The following is a 15661-nucleotide window of genomic DNA, read 5'->3' on the forward strand; positions in this document are numbered from 1 at the left end:
AGAAACTCGCCTTTGGCATAAAAAAACTAGAGGCTCTAAAGAGCCTGTGTCGCTCACCTTGGTCTATGTGCATATTAAACAAAGGACACAGATGGATTCATGACAAAATTGTGTTTTGGTGATGGTGATGTATTTGTAGATTTTACTTTACTGAACATTCTTGCTGCTTACAATTATCTCTATCTATAATGAACTTGGCCCAGTAGTTACAGTGGAAAATATTTTGTAAAAATTTACAAAAATTTACAAAATTTATGAAAATTGTAAAAAATTGACTATAAAGGGCAATAACTCCTTAAGGGGTCAATTGACAATTTTGGTCATGGTGACTTATTTGTAGATCTTACTTTGCTGTACATTATTGCTGTTTACAGTTTATCTCTATCTATAATAATATTCAAGATAATAACAAAAAACGGCAAAATTTCCTTAAAATTACCAATTCAGGGGCAGCAACCCAACAACGGGTTGTCCGTTTCATCTAAAAATTTCAGGGCAGATAGATCTTGACCTGATAAACAATTTTACCCCTTTCAGATTTGCTCTAAATGCTTTGGTTTCAGAGATATAAGCCAAAATCTACATTTTACCCCTATGTTCTATTTTCAGCCATGGCGGCCATCTTGGTCGGTTGGCCGGGTCACCGGACACATTTTTTAAACTAGATACCCCAATAATGATTGTGGCCAAGTTTTGTCAAATTTGGCCCAGTAGTTTCAGAGAAGATTTTTGTAAAAGTTAACGACAAAGGACGACGACGACGGACTACGGACGCCAAGTGATGAGAAAAGCTCACTTGGCCCTTTGGGCCAGGTGAGCTAACTAGAGGCTCTCAAGAGCCTGTGTCGCTCACCTGATTCTACTTTGGTTTTGGAAATCATGTAAAAATAGATTAAAATCATAACAGATACCCTAATAATGAGTGAGGCCAAATTTGGTTTAATATTGGTCCTGTAATTTAATAAAAAAACCTGGTGGCCATCTTGAACAGTAAATCAGCAACAAAGTAGCAACACTTAATCAGCACCTCATAAGAAACATTTATGCCATGTTTTGGTTTCATTCCATTCAGTGCACCTCTAGAAGAAGCATTTGTATGTATTTCCCATAGGGTCTTATGTTAAAGGAAGTCCCCCCATTGGCGGCCATCATGGATGAAGGATCAGCTTCAAAGTAACAAAAATTAGTCAGCACCTCATAAGGAACATTCATGCCATGTTTGGTTCAATCCATTCAGTATGTGGTTCTCTAAAAGAAGACATTTGTATGTATTGTCCATAGGGTCCTTTGTTAAACATTGTCCCCATCTGGCAGCCATCATAGATGAAGGATCAGCTTCAAAGTAACAACACTTGGTCAGCACCTCGAAAGGAACATGCATGCCATGTTTGGTTTCATTCCATTCAATGGTTCTCTAAAAGAAAACATTTGTACGTATTTCTCATAGGGTCCTATGTTAAACTAAGTCCTCCGCTGGCGGCCATCTTAGATTATGGATCGGCTTCATAGTACCAACACTTGGTCAGCACCTCATAAGGAACATTCATGCCATGTTTGGTTTCATTGCATTCAGTGGTTCTCTAAAAGAAAACATTTGTATGTATTTCCCATAGGATCCTATGTTAAACTAAGTCCCCCGCTGGCTGCCATCTTGGATGATGGATCGGCTTCAAAGTAACAACACTTGGTCAGCACCTCATAAGGAACATTCTTGCCATGTTTGGTTTCATTCCATTCAGTGGTTCTCTAAAAGAAGACGTTTGTATGTATTTCCCATAGGGTCCCATGTTAAACTAAGTCCCCCGCTGGCGGCCATCTATGATTATGGATCGGCTTCAAAGTAACAACACTCGGTCAGCACCTCATAAGGAACATTCATGCCATGTTTGGTTTCATTGCATTCAGTGGTTCTCTAAAAGAAAACATTTGTATGTATTTCCCATAGGATCCTATGTTAAACTAAGTCCCCCGCTGGTTGCCATCTTGGATGATGGATCGGCTTCAAAGTAACAACACTTGGTCAGCACCTCATAAGGAACATTCTTGCCATGTTTGGTTTCATTCCATTCAGTGGTTCTCTAAAAGAAGACATTTGTATGTATTTCTCATAGGGTCCTATGTTAAACTAAGTCCCTCACTGGCGGCCATTTTGGATGATGGAACGGCTACAAAGTAACAACACTTGGTCAGCACCTCCTAATGAACATTCATGCTATGTTTTGTTTCATTCCATTCAGTGGTTCTCTAAAAGAAGTCATTTGTATGCATTTCCCATAGGGTCCTATGTTAAACTAAGTCCCTCGCTGGCGGCCATTTTGGATGATGGAATGGCTACAAAGTAACAACACTTGGTCAGCACCTTGTAAGGAACATTCATGATATGTTTTGTTTCATTCCATTCAGTGGTTCTCTAAAAGAAGTCATTTGTATGCATTTCCCATAGGGTCCTATGTTAAAATAAGTCCCCGGCTGGCGGCCATCTTGGATGATGGATCAACTACAAAGTAACAACACTTGGTCAGCACCTCCTAATGAACATTCATGCTATGTTTTGTTTCATTCCATTCAGTGGTTCTCTAAAAGAAGACATTTGTATGCATTTCCCATAGGGTCCTATGTTAAACTAAGTCCCCCGCTGGCTGCCATCTTGGATGATGGATCGGCTTCAAAGTAACAACACTCGGTCAGCACCTCATAAGAAACATTCATGCCATGTTTGGTTTCATTCCATTCAGTGGTTCTCTAAAAGAAGTCATTTGTATGCATTTCCCATAGGGTCCTATGTTAAACTAAGTCCCCCGCTGGCGCCCATCTTGGATGATGGATCGGCTACAAAGTAACAACACTTGGTCAGCACCTCATAAGGAACATTCATGCCATGTTTGGTTTCATTCCATTCAGTGGTTCTCTAGAAGAAGTTCAAAATGTAAAAAGTTTACGCCGACGACGGACGCCAAGTGATGAGAAAAGCTCACTTGGCCCTTTGGGCCAGGTGAGCTAAAAATTATAAACCTGGTATCAACCTTGATTTAATATTGTCCAACAATAACTTAAAGGGCCATATTAGCTGTCAAATTCATGTACACCGATTTGACTCAAATTCTTATATTCGACTTATAACATACTAAACGCATATCCAAATTATAAAAAGTCTAAAATAAACAATTTACAATGCATAGACTTGATAGTATGTATCAGCATTTTGTGTGTATTTTAGTCTAGACACCATCTAATTAACCATCTTGATTACCTGTGATTACCTCCGAAGACTGCCGACGATCATATAACCCGATAAACATAAACATAAATATAAATAGATTGTGTACTCATGCAAATGGATTTTTGTAGGTCTGTTTTATTTCATATTATAGGTTAAATAAATGTGGATAGTGTCCACATGTGGACACACATGATGCCCCCGCATGCATATCATATAGTTATAACTGAAGAACGGTAAAAGTGACGCTACCCAAATTTGACTTTGATCTGAGTTTTGTGGTAATAAGCATTGTGTGCAAGTCTCATAACATTTGGTTGAGGCTAACTTAAGTAGAGAACAGAAACTAAAAATTCAGCAATTTTTCTATTTGTAAACACGCATAACTCTAGAATGGTTGTGTATAAGTTTTATAACATTTGGTTGGGACAAACTAAAGTTAGAGAACGGAAACGAAAAATTCAGCAATTTTTATGTTTATAAAGGGACATAACTCAAGAATGGTAAAAGTGTCGCCACCAAATTTCATACTTAATCTGTATTATGTAGTAATAAGCATTGTGTATAAGTTTCATAACATTTGGTTGAGGCAAACTAAAGTTAGAAAACCGAAACAAAAAATTTGTACTTGATATTAGTTTTGTGGTAAAATGAATATTGTGTATAGGTTTCATAATGTTTGGTTGGGGCAAACTTAAGTTACAGAATGGAAACTAAAATATTTGCAATCTTTCGATTTATAAAGGGGCATAACTCAATAATGGTTAAAGTGACACTACCCAAATTCAACTTGATCTGTGTTTTATCAGTGGAAGTCAAAATTAAACATTGCATTGTATAAAGCATTGACTGTAGTTGATTCAACTATAATCATGGACAAAGGAAGATACTCCAATTTTAAAAATTACTTGATATTTAGAAGAAAATAAAAATTTTGCAATTTTTCTATTTATAAAGGGGTATAACTCTAGAACGGTTAAAGTGACGCTACCAACATTAAAATTTGATCTGTGTTTTGTTGTAATAAGCAATGTGTATAAGTTTCATAACATTTGATTGAGGCAAACTTAAGTTAGAGAACAGAAACTAAAAAGTTTGCAATTTTTTCATTTATAAAGGGGCATAACTCTAGAACAGTTATAGTGACGCCACCAAAATTCAATCTTGATCTGTGTTTTGTGGTAATAAGCATTGTGTATAAGTTTCATAACATTTGGTTGAGGCAAACTCAAGTTAGAGAACAGAAACCAATTTTTGGGACGTACGTACGTACATACGTACAGACGGACAAGGGTAAAACTTAATGCCCCACTGCTACGGCGGGGGCATAAAAATAATGTTAATAATGATTTTACCTGTTTAAGAATGAGTTTTTCTAGATCGAATCAGTCAACCAAATAGTTTACCCTTGTTTCACTTCCAATGTTTATATTCTTTTCCATTTAATAACTGAACACACCTAGTTCATGCGTAACCCATCTCTAGCTATAGGGATCAATTAAAGTTCACATGAATACGGATTCAATGAGGTCGAATTATTCACTTGCAAGTGAACAATTCATTAGCGATGTTTCTTTGCTTATTTTGACAAAACTGAACCAAACTGGCTGTTAAAAGCGAATTATTATTTCCCGATTTCACTTTCATTAATGATTGAACCAAAAAAAATCATATTTTAATTTTTTTATATCTCATAGCTAATGCCCCTTTAAAGTAACTGAGAAATTGATACAATATGTCCAAGTCTAGAAATAACTCTGTCAGACATACATGTACACTTAACTATGATTCAAAAGACCAAAGATAGTTGACCTTATACTTACAGAAACTGACAATCTGACCTACTCATGAAATTTAACTTGAATCACTGAAACATGATATAAGTGAACCCTTTCTGACAGACATGTACACCTTATAGGTTGCACTTCTGTAAATATAGACAATGCAATTTCTCATAGGAACTCCTTTTACGGCTAAAACTGTGCCACTTTTACTATGAAGTTTGGTAAAAACTAATATCCTAGAATGGAAAGTTCTTATGCACTACTTTATTTTCAAAGGTAAAAACATAGGGCTTGTGCAGCTTATTTTCAACATTTATATGCCTCAAACTTCTAAGAGTTTAAACTTATACTAAAATTCTTTACTACCCCTCTTGTCGATTCGGGTCTTCCTCAGATTCAATTTGGTCGCTATCCATGTGTATTTATACTGGTAAAATTCCCAAGTTGTGTCTCTATGAGATGAAACATAGATCATATCTGGGAACCAGTAAGTAAACAAAACAAAATATTTATGAATATTAAATAAATCCCAAAAAGAGGCATGGTTTGTGAAACAGCTGCATTTACAAAGTGCAACTTATATGGATTCTATAGACCAAACATAGTTGACATATTACCCATAGTAGGTGAAAAGAACATGGAATAAAAAAAAACCTTATACAGTTGGATATAGACATGAGTAGTAAGTACTGTGAAAACAAGTACTTATTAATATCATTAACAAACCACTTATAATAGTTGGCAAGCAGCTGCTGTTTAACTGTTTACCAGACTAAAACTCATCACTGATCTATCTTTTGAAGTGTTTTATTATGTTTAACTAATTTCAACTTAATAATTTTAGCAGATTATGACTTACTTCGTCAAATCAATATCAAACTGAATAAATCATTAAGTTTTGCAGTGAAAATTGATAGAACTACTTTGTTAACATATATATGCACAGATGTGAAACATCAAGATACATCTAAAACTCGCAAAGTAAAAAGTAAGTTTTATGATCTGATTTCTCAAGATTATCTCAAAAGCATTTACCAGTGCATAAAGAAAAGACAAGAAAAGAACTAATATCACTTATGAATACTTGATGAAAATGTAAAAAGATTTTATTTATTCTATTTTAAGTACTTTTACTGTAAAAGCCAATATCACAAAATATTTGTTTTCAAATCAAAAATAATCTTTCTGATAAGTTTTTCATGGCATTAACGGACAATAAACACAAATTGATGTCTATTGATGTTTGCCTGTCAAAGAAGCTACTATTATTAAATGGAACCAATAAAAATATGAGTAAAATATTTTAATGATTCTTTACTAAATTTCCTGCCATTGATCTCCCTAAGGTTACCCTGATTAGCTTGAATATCCTTAGTAAAATATACAAAAGAGAGATATGAAAAAATGTTGGGCTGGTCAAAATTGTTTATGAAAACCTTGACTGGAAGTGTAGTTATTTCCAATTAAATTTTTCTCCAACAATGATCCATGAAAATGAGGTAAATCATATGAAACCTGTCAGACGACATTTTTACCTTACATCCATTCTATTCACCGAAAATTGTTGACATATTGCTAATGGTATCTGAGAAACAGACCAAATCCATTAACTTTACAATGACCTATGAACCAAGAAAATATGGTCTACCTTACCCACATTCTTTACACTGAATAACCAAAAAATAGGGTCTACCTTACCCACATTCTTTACACTGAATAACTAAGAAAATAGGGTCTACCTTACCCACATTCTTTACACTGAATAACCAAGAAAATATGGTCTACCTTACCCACATTCTTTACACTGAATAACCAAGAAAATATGGCCTACCTTACCACATTCTTTACACTGAATAACCAAGAAAATAAGGTCTACCTTACCACATTCTTTACACTGAATAACCAAGAAAATATGGTCTACCTTACCACATTCTTTACACTGAATAACCAAGAAAATATGGTCTACCTTACCCACATTCTTTACACTGAATAACCAAGAAAATATGGTCTACCTTACCCACATTCTTTACACTGAATAACCAAGAAAAATATGGTCTACCTTACCCACATTCTTTACACTGAATAATGTTGACATATTGCTTATAGCTTCTGAGAAACAAACCTAATCTCTAAAACTTGAAAAAGATAATATGTTCCAGAGGAACATATTCACTTTACAATCATTCTTTACACCAAATTAAATTGACCTATTACTTATAGTATCTGGGTACATATCCCAAATGTGCCTCAAAGTGGAACACAATTATAATATGCAAATGTGTGTTCTAAATTGTGGAACATTGAATCTCACATGGTACCCAGAAAATTTAACCACATAATTTAAAATGTCTCAGATTAGAAACAAGCTATCATACAAATCCAACCTTATTTACCATATGGACAGAGGAATCAAAAAAATGCTTCTATTACTGCCTAGCTGAATTATTTTCCAAAGTAAGAAAGCAATATGCTTGTTTGAATATAATTTGATTTGATTTTTGGTGTTTTAACGCCACTTTTAAGCACCACCGCTTTTGGGCTATTTCGTGGCTGCCAGTTTTTATTGGTTGAAGAAGCCGGAGTCCCCGGAGAAAACCACCGACCTTCGATAGGAAAACTGACAATCCTAGTCAATTAAGATTGGAGTCAAGTGCACCTGCACAAGCGGGGTTCGAACTCACAACCTCAGTGTTGACTGGCTAGTGATTACAGTAGTAACTACTTAGACCACTCAGCCACTTTTGAATATATTCTGGCTTTTCTTTTTCAGGCCTCTTTTGTTTTACAGCTCTCTTTTCTTTATCATTCCTTTATGATGTTTGACTCTCTTACTGGTGAAATTATCAATAAACATTAAATAAAGTAAAACCTGAGGACAGAATGCATGATTTCCTTCTTTTAAAGTGCCAGTCTTTGTAAGAATCAGGCAATTTTGAAAAAAATCAAAACATGGCCGAAAAAAAAAAAACCACCGACCTAACCATCCTTTTTTGAAGGTACCCTCATCCTGAGTTAGAAATGGTAGGTCTTTTGTTTCTGAGCGTCTGGTAATTTGAGAAATATCTAGATAAATTTTGGTTAGAATGATAGCAAATTACGGAGTTATCTCCCCTTAGTTATTAATTTCTGGTGCATTTCTACCAAGTTATTTTTTTAATTACCAGAACAGGGAAAGGAAACGAATGTTATATTCATGCATCATTATATATATACATTCTGAACTTAAATAAATGTAAAGCTGAGTGGGTTTTTGTTTGTCATGATTTCACCACTGTCTGATTCTTAGGCATATTGGGACTTAAATCTCTGTCAGATGGGATACAAAAATCATTTTAATCGACAAGTTGATGATTAACTGATTCCAATAAGGTAAAAACTTAAATTAAAGCTTAGTTGTGAAAGTAATACTAGCCAATCTGTAGAAAGAATCAATATTTTCTCCAAAAGTTTGACAATTTTCTTGTTTGGGGAACAAACATCAATTTAACTCCAATAATAATTGGTATCAATGCTGCAATAATACCAATATAATAGTGTAAAAACCTGTCAATAATCATCAGTATAATTCTCAAATGACAAACCTTAGCTACAGCTAATTCAAAATCTTCTTGTGTGACATGTACTCTTCTTTCTCTCAAAGCATACATTCCAGCTTCTGTACACACTCCCTACAACATCATCAATATATTTCATCAATTTTCAAGGTTTTAAGCATAATGTCTGTTTTTCATTCAAGATCATTTCTATATTTACTTTAAAAAAAATGTATACAGAACCTCATAAATTGTTTAATGAAGGCATTTTGAATTTTAAAAAGCTTAAAGCTTTATCAATCTGTTTTTATAAACATCTGTGTGTGGTAAAGTTTCTCTGAAGAAATGAAGTTAAGAAAATTAGATATTGTTAGAAACCTTTTCTTCATTAAGCTGTCCTAGACAATAAACATAAAATAGATTAAAGTAATTCCAGACAGGAGAATTAGATTTCTTGTAATGCAGACTAGAATTTTCCTTGGAGTGTTTTGTTATTTTTGAAAATAGATTTAAATACTGCTGGAATCATATTACTAATAAAGCCTTCTCTGGAAAAAGCTAAAATGGACAAATGTGAAAATATTCGAAAATTAGTCCACAATGTTAAATTCTATAATGAATATTTTCCATAAAAGTTCTTTTAAGTGAAAAAGACATTTTATTTTGTATAATTCCAAACATTAACAGCTTTAAGATAATTGCCATTTATAGAAATATCATATTAAACTCATCTACACTATTCAAAGCATTAATCTGTGCAATTTTCACACACTTACTATGATTTCATTCAGTTTAAAAGAAATTTGAAAATATGTACTGTAAATAACCTAGTACTGATTGGTTTGTACCTACAACCTACCTATTTACAATATGTACTGTAAATAACCTAGTACCGATTGGTTTGTACCTTCAACCTATCTATATACAAAGTCAAACTTCTCCACATTATTCTGTGTATTATCAAATGTCCATATGTTTCCAACAGATAGAAACATTAACTTGAAATATTGAAATCAAACTTAATTTGATCTTGTTAATTGAATCGTTTAGGTGTATATCTTCCACTGATATCACATGATTATAATATACCAGAACTTTAATTTCTCATACAGACAGGGATATCATTGCATCACTGCTAGTTCTAGTTAGATGGGGTTTGCCAGTATGTTCACCACAGGAACCATAACTATGTGGTGTTGGAGAAATAAAAGTGTGTTCTAGAAGTAAAGTTAATATTGTACTTTTCACATGTTTTTTTTTATCAACATAGGTCATTAAACTTCAACACATTAACTGGAAACTCAGGTATAAATAACAGATCTTTCTTTCTGTTAAATCTATTCATAACTATTATAGATAGCAAACAATATAGAGCTCCACATATTGTGTAGACAACTGTCTAGTGTTGAAGACTGTTTGTTGCCCTCTAGATGTCTTTAAGTTGTTACTGTTGTCAAAAAGAGACAAACATATGCTGCTTAATAGACAGCTACAAGAGTGATAGGTCAATATGGCACAATAAATAAGTTTACAAAATTTTCCAAATATGAAAATATTCTTGAAATGAATTTTCACTTCAAGACAACTTCATTTTACAGTTTAGGAAATTGTTCATTACCATTGTTTTATCAAGATTTATCAAATTGTAATCAGACTATTGATATATTAACAGTTCAATTAAGGTAACAAGTACGTAAATGAGTGATTCCACAGAATTATATGAAATTTTGCATGAAACACGAACATGATTAACTGCACAAGAACATTGAAAAAATTATGTATGTAACTTTAATACTTTGCAAGCTGTTATTCGAGCTGATGAAGTCAGTATAAAAAAAATAAAATGCTTTTCTTTGTATCAGCAAATATTCTTAAATATATATTTTTTTAGTTTACAATATTAAATTACATAAAAAACTTAGTAGTTAGTAAATATATATTAACACATACAAAACTCTGTGAATGTTGGTTGGTTGTATGAATGAAGTCACAGGTATTTTAATGATAAATTGACAGGGATTGACATGAAAACATGATGTTGCTGCATTGTTACGAAAAAAATTTTGCCTAATATTTTCAAGTATCACATCCTGCCCTTAATCTTAAAAATATCAGACAGTAGGATCAAAGGAGAATGAACAAATTGCCAATAAATGTAAATATAGTAAAAAGTTTAGGATATCCTATCCTACTAATTTGACATGGTGTCAATGAATTAGTTTTTATGGTATGAATAGTTGAATAATCTGCACAGCTTGTTAATACAAAGCCCAGAAATGTCAAAAGTAAGTGTGATGCTGTGACTGCATTTTACTAAGAAATCTTACTTTTCAACATTTTAGATGTTTCAGATACACTTGAATGATTTGTATTAAAAAAAAAGAATTATGTGACCCTCCCTTTAATCTTTATATCATTAAAACAGAATTTTAATGGCATTAACATATGATTAAAAAGAAAATTTGTAAGACAGATTTTGAGAAAAAGGGTAATTCAAAGTCCGATATTTCAATATGTTTGCGATATCTGTAAACATGCATCTTATACATTTCACAATTTGTACTTCTCTCTACAGAATGTTTAAACTGAATTGTGACTTTTATATTGTGTGACTTCTGTCCTATATTTATTTATTCTATGCCTACCTTGACCTCAGCACCAGAAGCTCCAGGCATCATTTCAGCTATTTTTCTGAGATTTATTCCTCTAGTTAAATTCATTTTTCTAGAGTGAATTTTCAAGATATCTGCTCTGGCCTGAAATGAAAACAAGCATTTAATAATTGAATTTGGGTTTTTATTACAAAGTATTCTTTTGTACACACTTCCAAATAAATCTTCTATAGCATTAGCAACTCTTTACCTATTTCTCAATTTGAAAAGTAAGTATAGAATTGAATAATCTTTAAGAATCTGTGTTGAAGTGTAAAGACAACAAATCATTAAAAACCAAGTTTCATAACAATCCATGAAGGTTTACAAATTTTTCATGTAAAAGAAAATTAATCCCTGACTCTCTGTAAATGATAACTGTAAAAAATGAAGTCCATCTATCAGAAAAATACTAAAAATGAAAAAAAATTATTTTCAAAGGTTTGCTTCATACATTATCTCTTAATCATTAAAAAGCTACTGTCAAAGTTTCATAAAACTCTATGAAGGTTTGACAATGTAATTGGTGTGTAACAAACTTTAACCCAAGACTGTAAATACTTGTTAACTGTAAAAAAAACTAAGTCCATTTATCAGTAAAATCAGAAAAATGAAAATAAATATTTCCAAAATTTTGCTCTGGATACTATATTTTGGTCATAAACAAGCTTCTGTCCAAATTTCAGAAATTTCCATGAAGTTTTGACTAAGTTATTGATGACTGAAAAACTTTAACCTCAGACAAAATCTGATGTTAACTGTAAAAAAAAACTATTGTCATATGATGAAGACATAATCTTTCAATCAGTTTAATTGAGGTCTGGAGCTGGCATGTCAGTAACTGCTAGTAGTCCTTTGTTAATTTATGTATCATTGTCATTTTGCTTAGTTTCTTTTTTTACCTATTCTGACATCAGACTCTGACTTCTTTTAAACTGAATTTTACTGTGCGTATTGCTATGTGTTTCTTTATTCTACATTGGCTAGAGGTATAGGGGGAGGGTTGAGATCTCACAAAACATGTTTAACCCCGCCACATTTTTGCGCTTGTCCCAAGCCAGGAGCCTCTGGCCTTTGTTAGTCTTGTATGTTTTTTTAATTCTAGTTCCTTTATATGTTTTGAAGTTTAGTGTGACGTCCATTTTCACAGAACCAGTATACAATTTTATTAAGGGGCCAGCTGAGGACCACCTTCGGGTGCGGGATTTTCTCGCTGAGTTGAATACCCATTGGTGGCCTTTGGCTGTTATCTGCTCTTTGGTCAGGTTGTTGTCTCTTTGACATATTCCCCATTTCCATTCTCAATTTTAAGTCCATTTATTAGTAAAATACGGAAAAATGAAAATAAATATTTTCAAAATTTTGCCCTGGATACTGTGTTTTTGTCATAAACATGATAAACAAGCTTAGTGTGACGTCCATTTTCACTGAACTAGTACACATTTTTGTTTAGGGGCCAGCTGAAGCTCACCTCCAGGTGCGGGATTTTCTCCCTGTGTTGAAGACCCATTGGTGGCCTTTCGTCTGTTTTCTGCTCTTTGGTCGGGTTGGTGTCTCTTTGACACATTCCTCATTTCCATTGTCAATTTGATTCTGTCCAAATTTCATAAAATTCCATGTTGGTTTGACAAAGTTATTGATGTCCATAAAAAATTTAACCACAGGCTGAACCTAAATGTTGATGCTGCCAACGACAGAATCTAGGATCGCTATGTCTGGCTTGCACGAAATAAATTTCACATGCTCGACAAAAATGCATTTTCACCAATCAGTAGCCAGTCAATTTGTGTGTGTAATTTTTTTTTCTGATTTCACTTGGTGGACAAGCTATTCTATGTAAGAATAAACAATGTTGTGTTTGATAAAATTAGTTCTTACTTCTTCATTTGGTGGGGGAAATTCTATTTTTCTGTCAATTCTTCCAGGTCGTAATAAAGCTGAATCTAATATATCTATTCTGTTTGTTGCCATTATAACCTAAAAAAGTAAATGAATTTTTTTGAATTAATAACTATTGAAATAAATAATACATTATTTGCAATTTATATGCTATTCAGGTGTTACTTGTTAACGAGAAAATGAATGATAATAAATTTTTTTCAAAACAATTTTTGGTACTCTTACCATATTCTTAAAATTTTAAGTTATACAAAATTATGAAAATCAACTTAAAATCCCTGTCAAAGCTGACCTATTTTAGTAACAGGATTCTGTGTGTATGCATAATATATAAATAAATAAACAGAAAAAAAACAATAATAGTTTAAGTCAATCAAAACTGAGACTTACAATATCTTAGGTCATCACAATTGTCATCATTCAAAACTTTAAATTACAAAATTGTTACACTTAATTTGAAAAGAATTTGGAGAATGCTAACAAATAAATTTTATGTAATAGCATCATATTTGAATAAAAACAACAAAAAATAAATGGAGAATGTGTCCATGGGACACAGATGATGCCCCTGCTTGCATAAAACGTTATAAAGTGACATAACTAGAGAACTGTAAAAATGATGCCACCCAAATTTGAACTTGATCTGTGTTTTATGGTAATAATCATTGTGTATAAGTTTCATAACATTTAGTTGAGGAAAACTTAAGTTAGAGAACAGAAATGAAAAATTCAGCAATTTTTCCATTTATAAAGGGGCATAACTCAGGAACGATAAAAGTGACGCCACCAAAATTCGAACTTGATGTGTGTTTAGTGGTAATAAGCTTTGTGTATAAGTTTCATAACATTTGGTCAAGGGAAACTTAAGTTAGAGAACGGAAACCAATTTGGGACGTACAGAAGTACAGATGGACTGACGTACAGACGGACAAGGGTAAACCTTAATGCCCCCTCGGCTACGGCTGGGGCATAAAACACCTCTTAAATAAAACCATTCTATTTTGATTTTACTATACCAGTAGTTGACTATACTGATATAGAAATGCAAGTCAAGGACACAATAGGTTCATATAAGTATTTACTCAAGTTATTTGCTGAATGGATGTTACAAAATATATTTCAACAGTCCAGTCAGAACATAATTACACTGATAGAACATCACCCAAAAATAATATTGTGCCCTTTGAAGCTGAAGCGACAGATCCTAGACCATTGAATTTCTAGCTTGACAAAAAGAACACATGTGTACAAAACAGGATTCATGAATTTACCTTGATATTTTGTTTTGGTTCAAATCCATCTAACTGATTCAATAATTCTAACATAGTTCTCTGTACTTCACTGTCTCCTACAAGATATCAAGAAAATAAGTTGTAATTATTTGGTATAATAAGAAACTACTTAAAATGCCCCGCTGGGCGCAGCTTGATACGACCGCAGAGGTCAAACCCTTAACAGTTGGGGCAAGTATGGACACAGCATTCAAGCTTGATACAGCACTGAATTTGGATTGTGATTAAATATTTGACACAGCATAGGTTTCTGACACAGAATGAATGTGGTCTAAGAACTTAAAAAATTTTAATTTACCTATTCAAACCATATCATCATTATTTGCTTTTATATATAAATCAGAAATAACCAATTTAAAATGGAAAATTTTAAAGAAAAAAAAAGGGAAAAAAAATCCCCCCCTAAATTTTTTGAATCCCATTATGATTCATCACCCCCAAACTCAATCCCAGCCTTCCCTTTGTGGTATGGTACCTTGCTGTACAATTTCATAGAGATCCAAACACTTGAACACAAGTTATTGTCTGGAAACTAGAAAAATGCTTGTTTTTTGGCCCCTTTTTGGCCCCATATTCCTGAACATTTAGGCCAATTACCCCAAAACTCAAACCCAGCTTTCCCTTTGTGATATGGAACCTTATAGTACAATTTCATAAAGATCCATTCAAATACACACAAGTTATTGTCCTGAAACTAGAAAAATGCTTGTTTTTTCCCCTTTTTGGCCCCTAATTCCTACAATTTTGAGGCAATTACCCCCAAAATCAATCCCAGCCTTCCCTTTTGTGGTATGGTACCTTGCAGTATAATTTCAGAGAGATCCATACACTTGAAAACAAGTTATTGTCTGGAAACTAGAAAAATGCTTATTTTTGGCCCCTTTTTGGCCCCTTATTCTTAAACGTTTTGGGCAATTACCCTCAAACTCAATTCCAGTTTTCCCTTTGTGATATGGAACCGTGTAGTACAATTTCAGAAAGATCCATAGACTTACACACAAGTTATTGTCATGAAACTAGAAAAATGCTTGTTTTTTGCCCCTTTTTTGGCCCCTAATTCCTAAAATTTTGAGGCAATTACCCCCAAAATCAATCCAAACATTCCCTTTATGATATGGAACCTTGCAGTACAATTTCAGAGAGATCCATACACTTGAACACAAGTTATTGTCTGGAAACTAGAAAAATGCTTATTTTTGGCCCCTTATTCCTAAACGTTTTGGGCAATTACCCCCAAACTCAATTCCAGCTTTCCCTTTGTGATATGGAACCTTGTAGTACAATT

At 33.2% G+C, this 15661-nt stretch overlaps 1 protein-coding gene across 1 annotated transcript in view; it reads right to left on the reverse strand.

Moving 5' to 3' along the window:
* LOC127731045 (26S proteasome regulatory subunit 8) overlaps positions 1-15661 on the reverse strand; it is a 37441-nt gene that overhangs the window by 9693 nt on the left and 12087 nt on the right. The window contains exons 9-12 of the mRNA XM_052239818.1: positions 14356-14432; positions 13064-13162; positions 11180-11290; positions 8583-8669 (exon numbers count right to left, since the gene is read on the reverse strand). Of these exons, the coding sequence (XP_052095778.1) occupies positions 8583-8669; positions 11180-11290; positions 13064-13162; positions 14356-14432 (374 nt within the window). The remainder of the gene's footprint in view (positions 1-8582; positions 8670-11179; positions 11291-13063; positions 13163-14355; positions 14433-15661) is intronic.

Source organism: Mytilus californianus, unplaced genomic scaffold (genome assembly GCF_021869535.1).
Source record: "Mytilus californianus isolate M0D057914Y unplaced genomic scaffold, xbMytCali1.0.p SCAF_2, whole genome shotgun sequence".
Taxonomy (NCBI): Eukaryota; Metazoa; Mollusca; class Bivalvia; order Mytilida; family Mytilidae; genus Mytilus; species Mytilus californianus.